The sequence below is a fragment of the Ascaphus truei genome, chromosome 5 (assembly GCF_040206685.1).
Source record: "Ascaphus truei isolate aAscTru1 chromosome 5, aAscTru1.hap1, whole genome shotgun sequence".
Classification (NCBI taxonomy): Eukaryota; Metazoa; Chordata; class Amphibia; order Anura; family Ascaphidae; genus Ascaphus; species Ascaphus truei.
This window is the reverse complement of record NC_134487.1, coordinates 32,863,474-32,878,182: the sequence shown is the minus strand read 5'-3', so window position 1 is coordinate 32,878,182 and position 14,709 is coordinate 32,863,474. Positions and strand designations below refer to the sequence as shown.

Genomic DNA, 14,709 nt, shown 5'->3' with positions numbered 1-14,709 from the left:
AAAGCATACGATGGGGCCGATTCACAAAGCAGTGATAAAATCAGTGTATTTGCGCCCGACTAAGGGGCCTATGCACTACGCGCAGAAAAAACAAATTGCCAGGCTGTTTAAATGGCCAGTTTTTACAGCGTTGCTATCACGGTATGCATAAAGCCCAGAATTCCTGTGATAGCAGCATTTGCAAAACTGGCAAGTAACCGGCAACGTGAGGATCGCCCCTCTGAAAAGGGCTCACCTGGCGATTTCTTTCTGCTGCAGAGAGAGAGTCGCCTCCCCATGCGCAAATCTCGCCAGAGATCAAATAAATTTTAATATAAAATGTAATACTAGTGTATTGTAGCAGGGAGACTCCGAAGCAGATCCTCATTGATTTGAGATCCAGGGACCCCCTGTTTCCCGAGATACAGGCCCCGTTATGGGGTTCTGGTATCTCCTATGCATTTTATTCCCACGGTCATGTGACGTGGGACATTTAAATGCGTAGGGGATACCGGCACCCCATAACAGGGCCTGTATCTCGGGAAGCAAGGGATCCCCGGACCTCAAATCAACGAGGTTCTGCTCCGAAGACCCCCTGCTAAAAAAATACGCTAGTATTAAAACCCAAATAAAAATTGAACTAATTCATTTTGGTAGCGGCTATCTGCTATAATAATGAAGCGAAGGGCCAAGTGCCTGCTTCACTCACCCCCTCTGCCCTCAATAAATCTGCTATTGTGTCTTAACCCCTTCATTGCCTTAGCGGCTATCGCTAAGGTAATGAAGCTGCTTTAATGTAATTTTTATTAATAGTGTGCGGGAGCAGGGGGTCTCCTGAGATGAACTGCATTGCTTTCAGCCTCAGGGACCCCCTGCTTCCCGAGTTACAGGCCCTGGTATGGGGTGCCGGTATCTCCTCCAGTATTTAAATCCCACAGTCACATGACATGGACAATATAAAAATCACGGCAATACCGGCACTCGATGCCCCATGTCTGTAACTTGGGAAGCAAGGGGTCCCTGAGGCAGAAATCAAATCGGTTCAGCTCAGGAGACCCCCTGCTCCCGCACACTATTAATAAAAATGGCATTAAAGCAGCTTAATTACCTTAGAGGATAGCCGCTAAGGCAATGAAGGGGTTAAGACACAATAGCAGGTTTATTGAGGGCAGAGCCGGTGAGTGAAGCAGGTACTTGGACCTTCACTCACCCCCTCTGCCCCCAATAAACATTTTAATATGTACTAACCACCAATACACAACCCACCCACCCCCTGTGCCCCCACATAAAAACATTAACATTTGTTCTGCACAGGATTGATGCCAGAGGCCGACGTATTTTATTGGTTGGCTATTGCTTTTATTTATTGAATTGGGGTGTTTAGGTGCTTGTGTATATCTTTTGTTATTGTGTATTTTTGACCTTCATGCTTTTTTTAGGGTGACCATTGAATAACATAGTGGCTTATCATGCCCATATTATATGTTGTGATGTACTGCTATGGCAATTTATGGGTACAGGGAGGGTATAGTGGTCCCTGGGTGGGTGGTTAGGTCTCCAGTGTGGGTAGCGGGTGAGGGCAAGTTAACCCCTTAATTACTATAGTGGTTATAAACCGGTTAGAGGGTTAGGGGCCATTAGATTGTATTTTTTCATATATTCTTGCTGGCATCGGAGGACATGGACCTGGAGTATGCTAACTAGGATGCCCTTCATGATGGCAGGGGTAAGTAGAAAGGTTTATTTACTTTATTTATGCTGGCTGGCTAATGTTTTATTTTATAATGGGCAAATGAGCTATTATCCATATCTGGATAACAGCAATTTTGTACTGTATGTATTGGGGTGGTGTATTTATTTGAATGTATTCATATATTTATTTTTATGCACAGGATTGTTACCGCAGGCCAGCGGGGACCCCTGGACACCCGTGGTCACCATTCGAGTGGCCCCAGACACCTGCGGGACCAACTGAGGGCCCCCAGACACCAGTGGGGATCACCCGAGGACCCCCGGACAACCGTGGGGAGTACCAAGGACCCCAGACAACCACGGGGACCACCCGAGGGCCCCACGGACACCTGCAGGAACCACCTGAGGACCCCTGGACACCCATGGGAACACCCAAGGGCCCCCAGACACCTGCGAGGAACACCTGAGGGCCCCCAGACACCCACGGGGACCACCTGAGAGCCCCCAGACACCTGAGAGCCCCCAAACACCTGCGTGGACAACCTGAGGGCTCCCAGACCCTTGTGGGGAACATCGAGGGCCCCTGGACACCTGCGGGGACCACCCGGAGACCCCCGCCGGCTTTTATGCATTTCTCCATCTCTTTTGCGCCAGTCTTTATCTGGTGAAAATAAATGGTGAGCGAATCAGTTATCACTGCTTTGTGAATAGCAGTTACTGGCAAGAAAAAGGCGGGTTTGCATTTTTTGGCCTATCGGGTGACTTTTTTTTTCACTGACTGTACATTGGTGATAAAAAGCCATTATAGCGTGATATTGCACTGTTATCACTGCTTAGTGAATCGCATAGCAGGCAATATCGTGCTATAAAGGCATTTATTTCACTTAAAACCACTTATTACTGCTTTGTGAATCGGCCCCTATGTATTATTCAGCAGCCCCATTTGCCAATTTTCTACAAATGTTGCTACTAACAAAATACTAAGGCTGCACTTGTAGTGCCTTGCGACGGCGACACGACGTTGCACCAAAACAAATCAATTGACTACGTCACAAGCGCTTATAGTAAGCACGACGGAGCGATGTCGCAACTGAAAATTTGGAAGCCGGCTAATTTGATTTTGTGACAGTCGCCACATGTGACTGTCTCTAAACCAATCAAATTGCACGGCCCGCCCCCTTTAGTGACGTCACTGGCGAGAGTCGCTAAAAATCAAATTATTACTTTCGCTGGTGGGACAGCGAATGGTGACGTCATCGGTCACGTCGCCGTCGCCAGCACTATAAGCGCGGCCTAACTTATAACATGGCTCATAACATAAACAGTAGTTTGCTCTGCATAATATATTGTAGTGACTAAGGACACTACATACTGTTATCATATCCAAAACACAACGCAATGCACCACAATGCTCGTGAAATCTGACTCACATGGTTTAAAAGAAAGACCCAATGTAAAACGTTTGATTGCATTGACAACACTCTCTGATAATGAGAGGTTATGTAAAATATTATCTCTACACATGAAATACAAATCTAGCAGGTTCTATCTGCTATAACTAGTTATAACACAAGATAGCTGAGATCATCTTGGAATTTGCAGGCAGAACCCTGGCAACTGAGGATCATTCATTAAAGTTCAGATTCGGCATTACCACTGAAACATTCTAGTTGACTTGGATGGGAGATCCCTTGTGGTAGTGCTGAATTGGCACTATTGCCCCTTAATGAATTACCCTCCAAGTATCTCAGGAACCAGGGGGTTACCAGAGCTGAAAATAGTGCAGTTCAGTAGACCCCTTGGTAAGAATTCTTAAAAAATAAAATAAAAATATGTCTGTGAAAACGGGTGGGATTGCTGCTTTAATGTTGCGTTCTTATATAGTTAATCGCTTTATTATGCCCTATTTGGAAGTACAGGAGTATTCTCATTGTGCAAGATTAAAAAGGTGTTATTATAGCAGCTTTAAATAGATACATATGCATACTATTTAATGAACAGGCACCCTTTCTAATATTGTCAATGAATGTGTTTTGACATGTTTTACCTGTTTACAAAAAAAAAGGATAAAATAGGACAAAGTGATTGGATATAAGAGTACATTCAGAGTGCAATACTATGTATCCACTCTATATTGTTTGACAATAAGTTGGTTCACTTCATGTGGCTAATGTCTATATGATAATATATTGCTTTCCAATGAATAATAGTTACCTGTGTCTTAAACTGACCATCCAACCCTTTCTGTTTTGTGTTGGAATCCCATTAACAACTCTTAATTGTTTTGTTGATGCACAAGTGACTGGATCTAAAAAGACATTGGGGTCTATGTTAAAATGGACAAGAAGTAAAGAGTGACACATTGGGCTCATTTGTATGTCATTATCCAGAATCCCTGGCTGCAGTGGAAGCACTGTTTGCTAAGCGATTATAGGGAAAGTTCGGACCTGTCTGAGACATGCAAATGCACCACAAGTGGAATTTTCATTTACTGAATCTAAAAACAAATGTATACTTACTGTATGATTTAATACAATTTAGGAAAATTAACCTATATTTTCACATATCAGTTCTACAAAGGGTACATCTTAACATCATTTAAAACCTGCAATAAATTGGATAAAAGTTCAAACATATGTTTTAATAAAATGGGATTTTTTTTAAATGTAAAGCTTGTTTTTTTATTTTTTTCACAAAAAGCTCTCATGGATTAGCTTTGCAAAGATCATTTCTATGCTTACTGTAATAAATGAATATGTCTTCCATAACAATTCTGTTTCCATATGCAACGTTTTATTACTAGCAAAAGGTGACATGGTGTGCTCATTTGCATGTCATTTCCCAGAATCCCTAGCTGCAGTAGAAGCTTTGTATTCTAAGAGCTAATGGTGAGAAACAGGGTTGCAGACCTGTCTGAGGCATGTTAATGTGCTCACAAATTATATTTTTGTTTAATAGCTAAACAAACACATCAGAAGCAAATAGCATATAAAAGTAATTAGGAAGTTTAATATAAATAATTGAAAACATTAAAAGTTTTGAACTATAGGAACCCAATGATACTGTAAACAGTCACTTGTGCTTTTTGTGTTGTAAATTTTCCTAAGCACATTTATATTCCAACTCATTTGCCCATTGGTTTAAATTTTAGATGGATTTTTGGAAGTCAGAGATAACTGACAAATCTTTATTCTTCAGGGATAATAAGTAACATTTTAATAGTACAGTACATTGGTTTGTGATGTTGGTTTGGGTTTTTAGGATTGTAAGGACGTTTTAACTTTTTGCTCCACTATGGCTATGTGAAAATAAAGAGGCACTGATTACTATTTTGATGATATTCAAATAATTATTCAACATTTGTCATTTTTGGGGGGTGGGGAGAAGTGTGTGTATGTATCACATTTACAGATTATTTGCACGTTTTCTAATCATTGATAAACAGTGTTCTATCTATTAACAATGAACAGTATACTATTCACCTTTACTTGGGGAAATAGAGCGCACAAAGTAAGTGAATTACAGGGGAATGAGGGTATACATTAGTGTTTAAGTGGTAGTGGCACATACAAAGGAGCGTATCATAAAAATGTTGCAAAGGAAAAAGCGGCAAGATTTAGCAACAGCGTTTATATGTGGGGAGAAAGAAAGGGAGGAGTTGAATGTAACCCCAAAGCAGCATGCTGCCAAGACTGGGTGGATGGTAGTGTTATTGACTGTAATGGAGAAGAACACAATGGGAGCAGGTTTGGGAGGAAATACAATAAATTCTGTTTTAGGTATTCTGTAGTGTTTGACTGGATTGCGGGTGTAAGGTCAGGGTTATTTAAATATAGGTGAGTATCATCAGCATAGAGATGGTAGGGGAAATTAAAGGAATCAATGAGGTCACTTAGCAAAAGGGTATATACAGTAGAGAGAAGAGTAAGGGTCTAAAACTGAGCCTTGAGTTCCATAGAGGGTTCCATAGAGGTAGAGGAGGAGTTGGCATAAGAGACCCTGAAGGAATGGTGAGAGGTGACTTACAAGAAAACTTGTATGTGTAATTAAAACATTATGATTAATTTGTGCAACTGCTCGTTATCAAATACAAATAAAAATCTTAGCAACAGGTAGTAGAGCTAAAAAAAATCTATTCTAATTACAAATGTAACCATAGCATTGTTGATGTGTATTGTTCAACTTATCTACAAAGGCTTAAGAAAAGACATTTGTACAACCCATAGATTGATAATACTTACGATCTATATTTGCCATTAGAGGAGTTGTATCTCCTTCACCTGGATAAAAAAATACACATTAAGAAGAAACTGTGTTAAGATCCATCAAAAATACCAACTAACTCGTGCAGAACTTTCCAAGCACAGTTGGATACAAAAGAAAATATTCAAATCTGCTCTCCTATTACTTAGATTGAGTATAAATCATGGTGCAATGGAGGAAAAATGTTGCAAAGTTTAACAGATTGATCCCTTGGGACCGAGAGAAAAAAAGACCCTCCAATATCATGCACTCTATGATGTTAGTTATCAACTGACTGTTACCGGTGAGTATTGGAGATCACTATGGCTCTTTTCAGTTGAACTAGGATCTTATTACTGATAAAAACAATAAAATTTTATTACATCAAATAATATGTGTGACATAACTGGTTTAAAAGTCCCCGTAGAGGAGTAGTAGTATGGTATATTTGGTAATAGCATGTTCTTGTATAGCGCTGCTAGTTTTACGTAACACTTTACAGAGACGTTTGGCAGACACAATCCCTGCCCCGTGGAGCTTACAATCTTAGTTTTTGGTGCCTGAGGCACAGGGAGATAAAGTGACTTGGCCAAGGTCACAAGGAGCCAACTCCAGGAATTGAACCAGATTCCCCTGCTTCAAACTGTCAGTGCCAGTAAGTGTCTTAACTCACTGAGCCGCTCCTTCTCCCAAATATACCAGTGCTACTACTCCTCTACGGGGACTTTTAAACCATTTTTTTCACAAATGTCACACATTATTTGATGTAATAAAATTTTATTGTTTTTGTTTTTATCAGTAATAAGATCCTAGTTCAACTGAAAAGAGCCATAGTGATCTCCAATACTCACCGGTAACAGTCAGTTGATAACATCATAGAGTGCATGATATTGGAGGGTCTTTTTTCTCTCTGTCCCAAGGGATCAATCTTTTAAACTTTGCAAGCACAGTTGGAGCAACATTTATGCAAACAATGTCATTTTGATCTTGTGTCTCTTCGTGTCAATGTATCAAGGTATTTGCTCCAAGTTTTGCTCCATCTTGTAACTTTGGGGAGTGACAGTAGGAGATGTTTGGGAGGTGTTACATGACACACAGAGATGTAGCAAACACTATCTCCCTGCATCACTTTTGTATATTGTACAGTATGTGCATCAAAATAATCCACTAGGCCTGAGGTGGTGTTAACTTTTCTGGCTAATAATATTCATCAGAAGAGAGAAATCATCCAAAAAGAGATTTAGGAGGAAATTGCGTTATCCATAAAAAAATTTAATAGTCATGGAAGGAAAAAAGGCAAGGCATTACCCTACCAACATGTTTTGTGCTTACCAGAGCACTTTATCAAGGCCTTGATAAAAGATAAAGATAAAAGATGCCTTGATAAAGTGCTCTGTGTAGCACGAAACATGTTGGTAGGGTAATGCCTTGCCCTTTTTTCCTTCCATGACTATTAAATCTTTTTATGGATAACGCACTTTCCTCCTAAATCTCTTTTTTGGATGATTCCGGTTGTGCTCTGCCATTTCTCTCTTCTACTGCTATCTATCTCCAAGGACAGAGGCACACCTGAAGGTCTGATCGGATCAACATGGACCCTGCAGCGGATTTGTGAGTTTTCTTGTTTGCTACATGGTCATATTATTCTACAAAGGGATTAGGGTAGTGTTTATTGGGGTGATCATTAGCCTTTGGGTTCCTGGACAATTTGAGTGCCATCTATGGTGGTTTACAACTAGGACCCCCAGTACCCCTCCACAATCAAGAATACAGCCCAGACCTCATATAGGATTCATCATCTTCATACTATTATCATCATAGCTGTACACAGTTCTTAGCACCACGCATCATACGCTTCTTAAAATTTTTCATCAAATGTAAGAAACACTTTTACATTTGACGCAAATGCGAACAGAAAATGGACCAATGCGTCAAAACAAACTTTTATTTTCACTTTTTTTTACTTTCATACATCTCCCCAATAATGTATATTTTATTTTATGAAAGTAGGCAAACAGAGATACTGGTGAGGTGGCTTCCTATTGGCCCATAGGAACTGTGGGATTTGGTGGCCATTTTGTTTCCCCTTTATGAGTTTTAGCTCCAGTATCAAGAGCTGTAAGTATCCCTGGGACAGGGTTGTCCATAGAGTAAACCACCTGATTATAATCCTTTAAAAAAATATATAGGTAAAAAAAACGATTGGTCAAGAATGCTGTTTTGACTATTTCCCCCCTGTAAGGGAAAGTGTTAATGAATTACAATTAGTAACCCTTCCTTAACCATACAATACTGTACCTCTGTAACACTTTCCCTTTGTCTCATAGAAAATATTTATATTGATATCAAATATTTTGGATACTCATTTACCAGCCAAAAATGACTATACATAAAGGAAAAAACAATCGGGTTCACAATGGTTAAGCTATTCCTTGTAATTAAATTACCATAATGTTCAGTAACAAAAAAAAAAACTTTAAACGTTAAACGACAGATTCATTTTCTTTAAGGCAGCCCCCCATTATGTTTTGAACTTTATAATAAATCAATGTCTAGGGATGGCAATACAGTACTTTTTCAAATTAAAATGCACTTCCTGGTATTAAACTCTCCTTTGTGGAATACATAGGTTTATGCATCTTGTGTTTTGCTCATTCTAAAGGGAAGAAAGGCTTGTAATACCTCAACATATGAGTTTTACCAGAGGGAATTGGAGTTACACGGTCAGGGCATTGTTTTAGAGAATTTCAATTTCTTTATATTTTTAAAAGTGAGGGCCTTATGCAGAGAGCATCGTTATTTCGAAATTCGCCATTTTTTGTACAATTTCGCGCAGAAACCGGCAGAAAATGGCGAGTTCCGAAAAACGCGCCATTTTGTTTTTTCAATTGCTAAAACTCGCCTCGCGGCTGGCGAAAACCTCGATCTCGCCATTTTTAAAACTCTCCGAATGCAGAGAGGTGCGAACGGCATAAAGCGGCTGTTCGCGCCAAAAAATGCCGCGATTCTCGCATTTTTGCCGCGCCAGGAAAAGATGGCAAGATGGCGCTCGCCGCCTATAGTAAAGGGGAAAAAAGGCGCAAATTTGTTTTTACACGTTTCTGAAGCGCGCATCTCGCCAATTTAAACTCGCCACACGCATCCATGTTAAACATAGCAGAATTCGCACTTTTCTGCATATGGAGAATAAAACTCTCCAAAAAAGCTACTTTTTATGAAATTCGCCAATTTTAAAATTCTATGCTCTCTGCATAAGGCCCTAAATCTTGTTTTGAAGAATAAGTAATAGCCATGTACTACAGTATATGCCTCATAAAGCATCTAGTAGCAAAGTAGGGAGAGGAAGTAGGTAGTATGATACCTTTTATTGGACCAACAAGTAGTTGACATGTTACAAGTTTTCAAACCTCTCAGGGATCTTCATCGGGTAACATTCAGCATGCGGTTTCAGTGAGCAGGATTGCTGCTTTTACAAGCCCATTTCATTTTACAAGCTTTCATTTTCAAAGCTATATAATTCAGCCATTCATTAGTAAATGTATTATGATGCGTGCCTCAGACTTAAAAATGCTTACATCGAGATATAGGGCAATAGTCCCAAGGTATTAAAGGATTATCTGTATAGCACCAAGGTCCATGAGCATCATTATCAGGATTTCGACAGTAGTTCTTCTCGAGTATAGATACATCTGGTTCCTTGAATGTATGCCTGCAATATAAAGATCTTATTTTTGTTTTTTTAGATACTGCTAGAGTACTATGGAGTCTATGGGTATAAAACATAATATGGTAGCATAACATTATTGTGGCTATTTATCAAACGGTTGCTATGGGCCAGATCTACAAAGCTGTTAAGTGTCTTAATGTGATGTAAACTTAGACTTACCTACATTGGAGGTGCTGGTAGCCACTCCAGGGTTCACTATATGGCTGCTTTTCAAATCTTCCTGGCCCTGCGGGCCAATAGGAAGCCGTGACATCATCCGGTGTGACTTCCTATTGGCCCATGTGACAAGGAAGCTGAAAACTGCAGAGATACAGGCAGCCCTTTTGGAGGTAAGTATCGCCAGAATCAGGGGGTCCCCAGAGCTGAAATTAATGGGGTTCAGCTCCGGAGACCCCCTGCTTTAAACCTATATTAAAAAATTAAGGGAATAATAGTCGAAGAAAGGCCCTAATTGTATGCACTCAAATCCTTCACTATAATGTTCTCGTGATAGATGATAATGCTTGCTCTGATAGATATCCGATGGAGTATATTAATCAAGTTATATATTATGATCTTCAGTGAAGAGTAAACAGTGAAAATTACAATTATAGCGATCGTTAAGGATCATGGGATATGCATAAATAACATATTTTTAATTGGTACACTTCATTAAAATAATTGATCTCTGATAGCTGAAAATTATTCCACAATGCTATCTTGCAGAGTCTGTGCTATTGGCAATAATATATATACTGTACTATATATGTGCATATATGGCCGAGGAAACACTGTACAGTATTGAGCTGAATTAGTTTAAACAACTGTAGCAGTAATAGTGTTAACAGTTGTTTATGTATTCATGATGAAACAGAATTTTTAACATATCTATTCTTATTATACACACAGATCACTGTTATGTTGTTAGTACTGTAGTATCTACAAAGATGCAGCGCGTTGCAAAGTGGTGTTTTGACTACAAACATTCACGGTGGGGAGACTGATCAGGTATAACTGCCTAGTGGCAGCACTGAATTGGTTGTGTTTAGTCTCTGCAGGCTCCAGTTTAGTGACTGGGCAGTTTCTATGCCCTTTACAGTGTGAGATATAAGGCAGGGTCTATACACTACCGACACACTTTATTGAAGTGTGGTCGGTACCGCAAGCCGGGAAATCTCCCGGCTTGCTAGTGGCCGCCCCTCGGCGTGCCGCGCGTCATAGACGCGCGGTCACGCGTCATCGGGAGCGTGCGCCCCCTGCACGCGTGTCCAGGGGCTCCCCGAGGGAGCCCTGGTGTCCCGCGATCGCGGGACAGCGGCAGGGGGTTCCGGGGGACCCGGCGGACCCGGCAGCGGTAGGGAGAGCGCCCCGATCGGAGGGCGCTCTTCCGCTGCTTCGGCGTGCGCCCGTCACACTCGGGCGCGCGCCAGGCTACTGCTGCGGCACAGAACGGGCAAATGCTCGAATAAACTGTGCCGCAGCAGTAGCCCTGGTAAGCACTGTTGTTTCCCATGTATGGCTACTGGAATCCTAAAGTTATGGATACTTATTGTCACAGTCGCTGTATACCTGCTCTGTGGGAAATAACAGGTAGAGATAGGTACTGATACTGAACTCTAGCTATTTTGGAGATGCGTATCTATCTTGTGACAGTGTAAGGCCTCGGCTATAGTGGAAGTGGGTGTGTGCGCGCCTCTCCTGTAGCAGGAGAGATTTCCTGTCCTGCAGGCAGAGGCAACAGGGAGGCTTGTCGGGACTGCGGCCGTGATGCCCTCATTGGGCGAACCACTGACGTGACCCAACAGTCGCGCGGGAAATTCAAACTTGCTTGTCACGTGAAGCATCGGTCTCCCCGTCGCGCTTGTGCACGCGCCTGGAAGAGACAGCTGTTCAAGGATTAGAGTGGCGGAGTATACCTTAATTATATTGTGCACTTTAATTTTTATATACACTTGCATTGCACCTGTTTAGGTAGTTATTAAGCACCTAATCTTATTTTGTGTGTGCCCTGATATTGTTAGCGTAGAGCGCCACCTTTGTTTTTCTTGTTTCTGACAGTGTTACATAGTCTGGGTTGAGCCACCGCCTGAGTAGTTTCTACAAACTCTTAGTAGATGTTTTAAGTTGATATTCTACCTGGTCAGAATTGGGGCGTAGGGAGTTGCTCAGTCTGTATTCAGGACAGTTTCCAAGTCTGGACCTCTGTTCTCGAGGATAAATGGGGAAGAGGAAATCCCTGTAATCGGTAGTTAGTATCAAATGGGAAACCACCCTGTGGCTCAGCTGTTTGTCGCTGACGTAGTGACGTCAGTCAAAGTTCCCCACATGCGTGATTCGCGTGTGCTTGCTTCATCAAAGGAGAGACTTGGAGAAACGCTCCGCCATATGCGGAGGATCAACCAAGCCAGTAATCTCTGCCACTAGTTAGTTACATTTACACCGAGCTATAATAAAGATCTATATATTATATTATTAATCTATAGCAGGGATTTTCATTTCCTAACACTATCTTCACTATAGTGCCCCAGACTTATTGATCGCTCTTTACAGATATCTTAGACAGGGCAGCGACAATCAGCTGACACACAGGCAAAACACAGACATGCTACGTGCTGTTTATAGTAGTGCCACCATGTTAGCAATCATTGCTCTCTGATACATGTACTGTACACTTAGCAAACAAGCATCTTCTCATTTGCTTCCATCTACTGATAACAGGGATTTTTCTTCCCCATTTATCCTCAGGAACACAGCCCCAGACTTGGCAATTGTCCTGATTGCACACTGAGCCACTCCTTATGCCACAATACTGACCATGTAGAATGTCAACTTAAAACATCTAATTCGAGTTTATTTAAACTACTCAGACAGTGACTCAACCCAGACTGTGTAACACTGTCACCAGATAGATATCTCCATAATAGCTAGAGTTCAGTATCAGTGCCTACCTCTACCTGTTATTTCCCACAGAGCTGGTACAGTATACAGAGACTCTGTGACAATAATTATTCATAACTTTTGGATTCTAGTAGCCATACATGAGAAACAACAGAGTTTACAGGGCTATAGACCCTCTAAGACTGCCTTAACTTATACCTCACACTGTACAGGCCATATAAACATGTATATATCATATAAACTGCCCAGTAACTAATTTAGAGTCTGCAGAGACTTAACACAGCCAATTCAGTGCTGCCACTAGGCAGTTACACCTGGTCAGTCTCCTCATCATGACTGTTTGTGGTCAAAACATCACTGTGCAATGCGCTGCTACTTTGTACATACTACTAACAACATAACAGTGTGTATTAGAACAGATATATTACAACTTCTTCGGTTTCATCTCAAATACATAAACAACTGTTGTTACTATTACTTCTACAGTTGTTAAAGCTAATACAGATCGATACAGTGTATTTCCTTTGCAATGTATGTACAGTATGTAAATATTACTAATATATATATATATAGTGCAGAATAAATGAGTTCTCCAGTATTAGGTGATACCTTTTTTATTGGACTAACAATTTATGTCATAGGACAAGCTTTCGAGAGTTCTCCTCTCTTCTTCAGGTCAAGCAATACTGATATACAAAGGATTCAATGGCTAAAGCAGTGTAGAGAGAGGAGAAAAAAAAAAACAACAGATATTTACTGTAGATAAGGTAGGGTGTTAAGTGTTTGAAGCCATGGGACAGTGTCAAAGAAAGGTGGGGAGGGAAAGGGATGCTGGAGGGGAGAGAAAGTGTGGATAAGAATTGAGGCAAGCAGGATAATTACAAACAATTTTGATAGGGTGTGAGAAAACCCATGTCCGCATTAAGTCCTTTGGTTTTGGTGTCAAAGAGTCTTATCATTCTAAGTTCAAATGTTTTCCGTTCTTGGGTGCTTTTAAACATTCCATTGAGGATTTTGATTTTTAAATCATTTATGGAATGATCTGGTTGTGAGAAGTGATGTCCCACAAGTGAGCAGTATCTTCCTTCTTCGTGATCACTTCTCACAACCAGATCATTCCATAAATGGTTTAAAAATCAAAATCCTCATTTAATTCAAATGCCTTTGGGGAAGCATGGGGCCTCTGTTACCACCGCCTCCCCCCCCTACCCCTACAGAAAATATCACGCCCCCCAGTTTGCGCTCCCACAGAAAATATCACGCCCCCCAGTTTGTGCCCCCCTAGTGCACTGCCTCACATACTTACTGAAGTCAAGCAGGCACTACAGTTTGTTGTGTCTAATGACTTAATCACCGGCACCTTTCCTGCACCCAGCCCTATTTAAGAACTCTGCTGCCCATTTCTTGTGCCTGTGTATTGTGGTTCTTCCCAGTACTTAAGTTTGCTGCTACATTGTTGCATGTTATGTCAAATTTCGTTTACAAGAACCTGCTCGGACCTGACTTCACTTACTTCTCTCCAGCCCTGACCTCTGCTTGTTCCTGACCATCCTATGCCTGCCACCAGCCCTGACCTCTGCTTGTTCTTGACCATCCTTTGCCTGTCCTAACCCTGACCTCTGCTTGTTCCTGAACATCCTATGCCTGCTGCGATCCCTGACCTCTTCTTGTTCCTGACAATATATATATATATATATATATATATACAGTGCTCGACAAATAATGATAACCATTCGCCCGTTGCGAGTGGATTTAGGCCGCTGGTGAGCCGTGCTGCAGCTCTATAAATTCCCCTGCTCCTGCCAAATTTTTTTTTTTTTTTTTTTTAATAAATAAATAATCTCCCTCCCTGATTGGGTTAACGCGGGGAAGAGCTCCTTCCCCTGATCTCCTCCCCCTCCTGATCTCCTCCCGTGAGTCAGGGGGAGCCCGGCCGGGTGCCTGTTCATTACATTTTAAAAAAAAGTTAAAAAAAAATGGCGGCGATTTCCTTGGTCCCGGCGCGCATGCACAGGGCAAGCAGGGTGTCCTGCCCTCTGTGCTGCCTGTGGGCCCTCTGTGCTGCCTGTGGGCCCGCTGCCTGCCCCCCCCCCAGAAACCCAGAATCCCCCGCACCCTCACCACCCCCCCCGCTCCCTACGTGGGACGGAGGGGGAAGCGCAAAGCAAGCCCCGCGCGCAACCCACGTGGGA

The 14,709-nt window shown here is 41.7% G+C and overlaps 1 protein-coding gene across 3 annotated transcripts in view; it reads right to left on the bottom strand.

The window, feature by feature from the left end:
* Nucleotides 1-14,709, bottom strand: part of HGF (hepatocyte growth factor) — a 129,277-nt gene that overhangs the window by 21,460 nt on the left and 93,108 nt on the right. For all 3 annotated transcript variants that reach the window (XR_012801604.1, XM_075599581.1, XM_075599582.1), the window contains exons 11-13: nucleotides 9,489-9,622; nucleotides 5,913-5,951; nucleotides 3,886-3,979 (exon numbers count right to left, since the gene is read on the bottom strand). Coding sequence is in view for 2 of the 3 variants with exons in the window: in XM_075599581.1 (XP_075455696.1) it covers nucleotides 3,886-3,979; nucleotides 5,913-5,951; nucleotides 9,489-9,622 (267 nt within the window). In the remaining variant the exon portion in view is untranslated. The remainder of the gene's footprint in view (nucleotides 1-3,885; nucleotides 3,980-5,912; nucleotides 5,952-9,488; nucleotides 9,623-14,709) is intronic.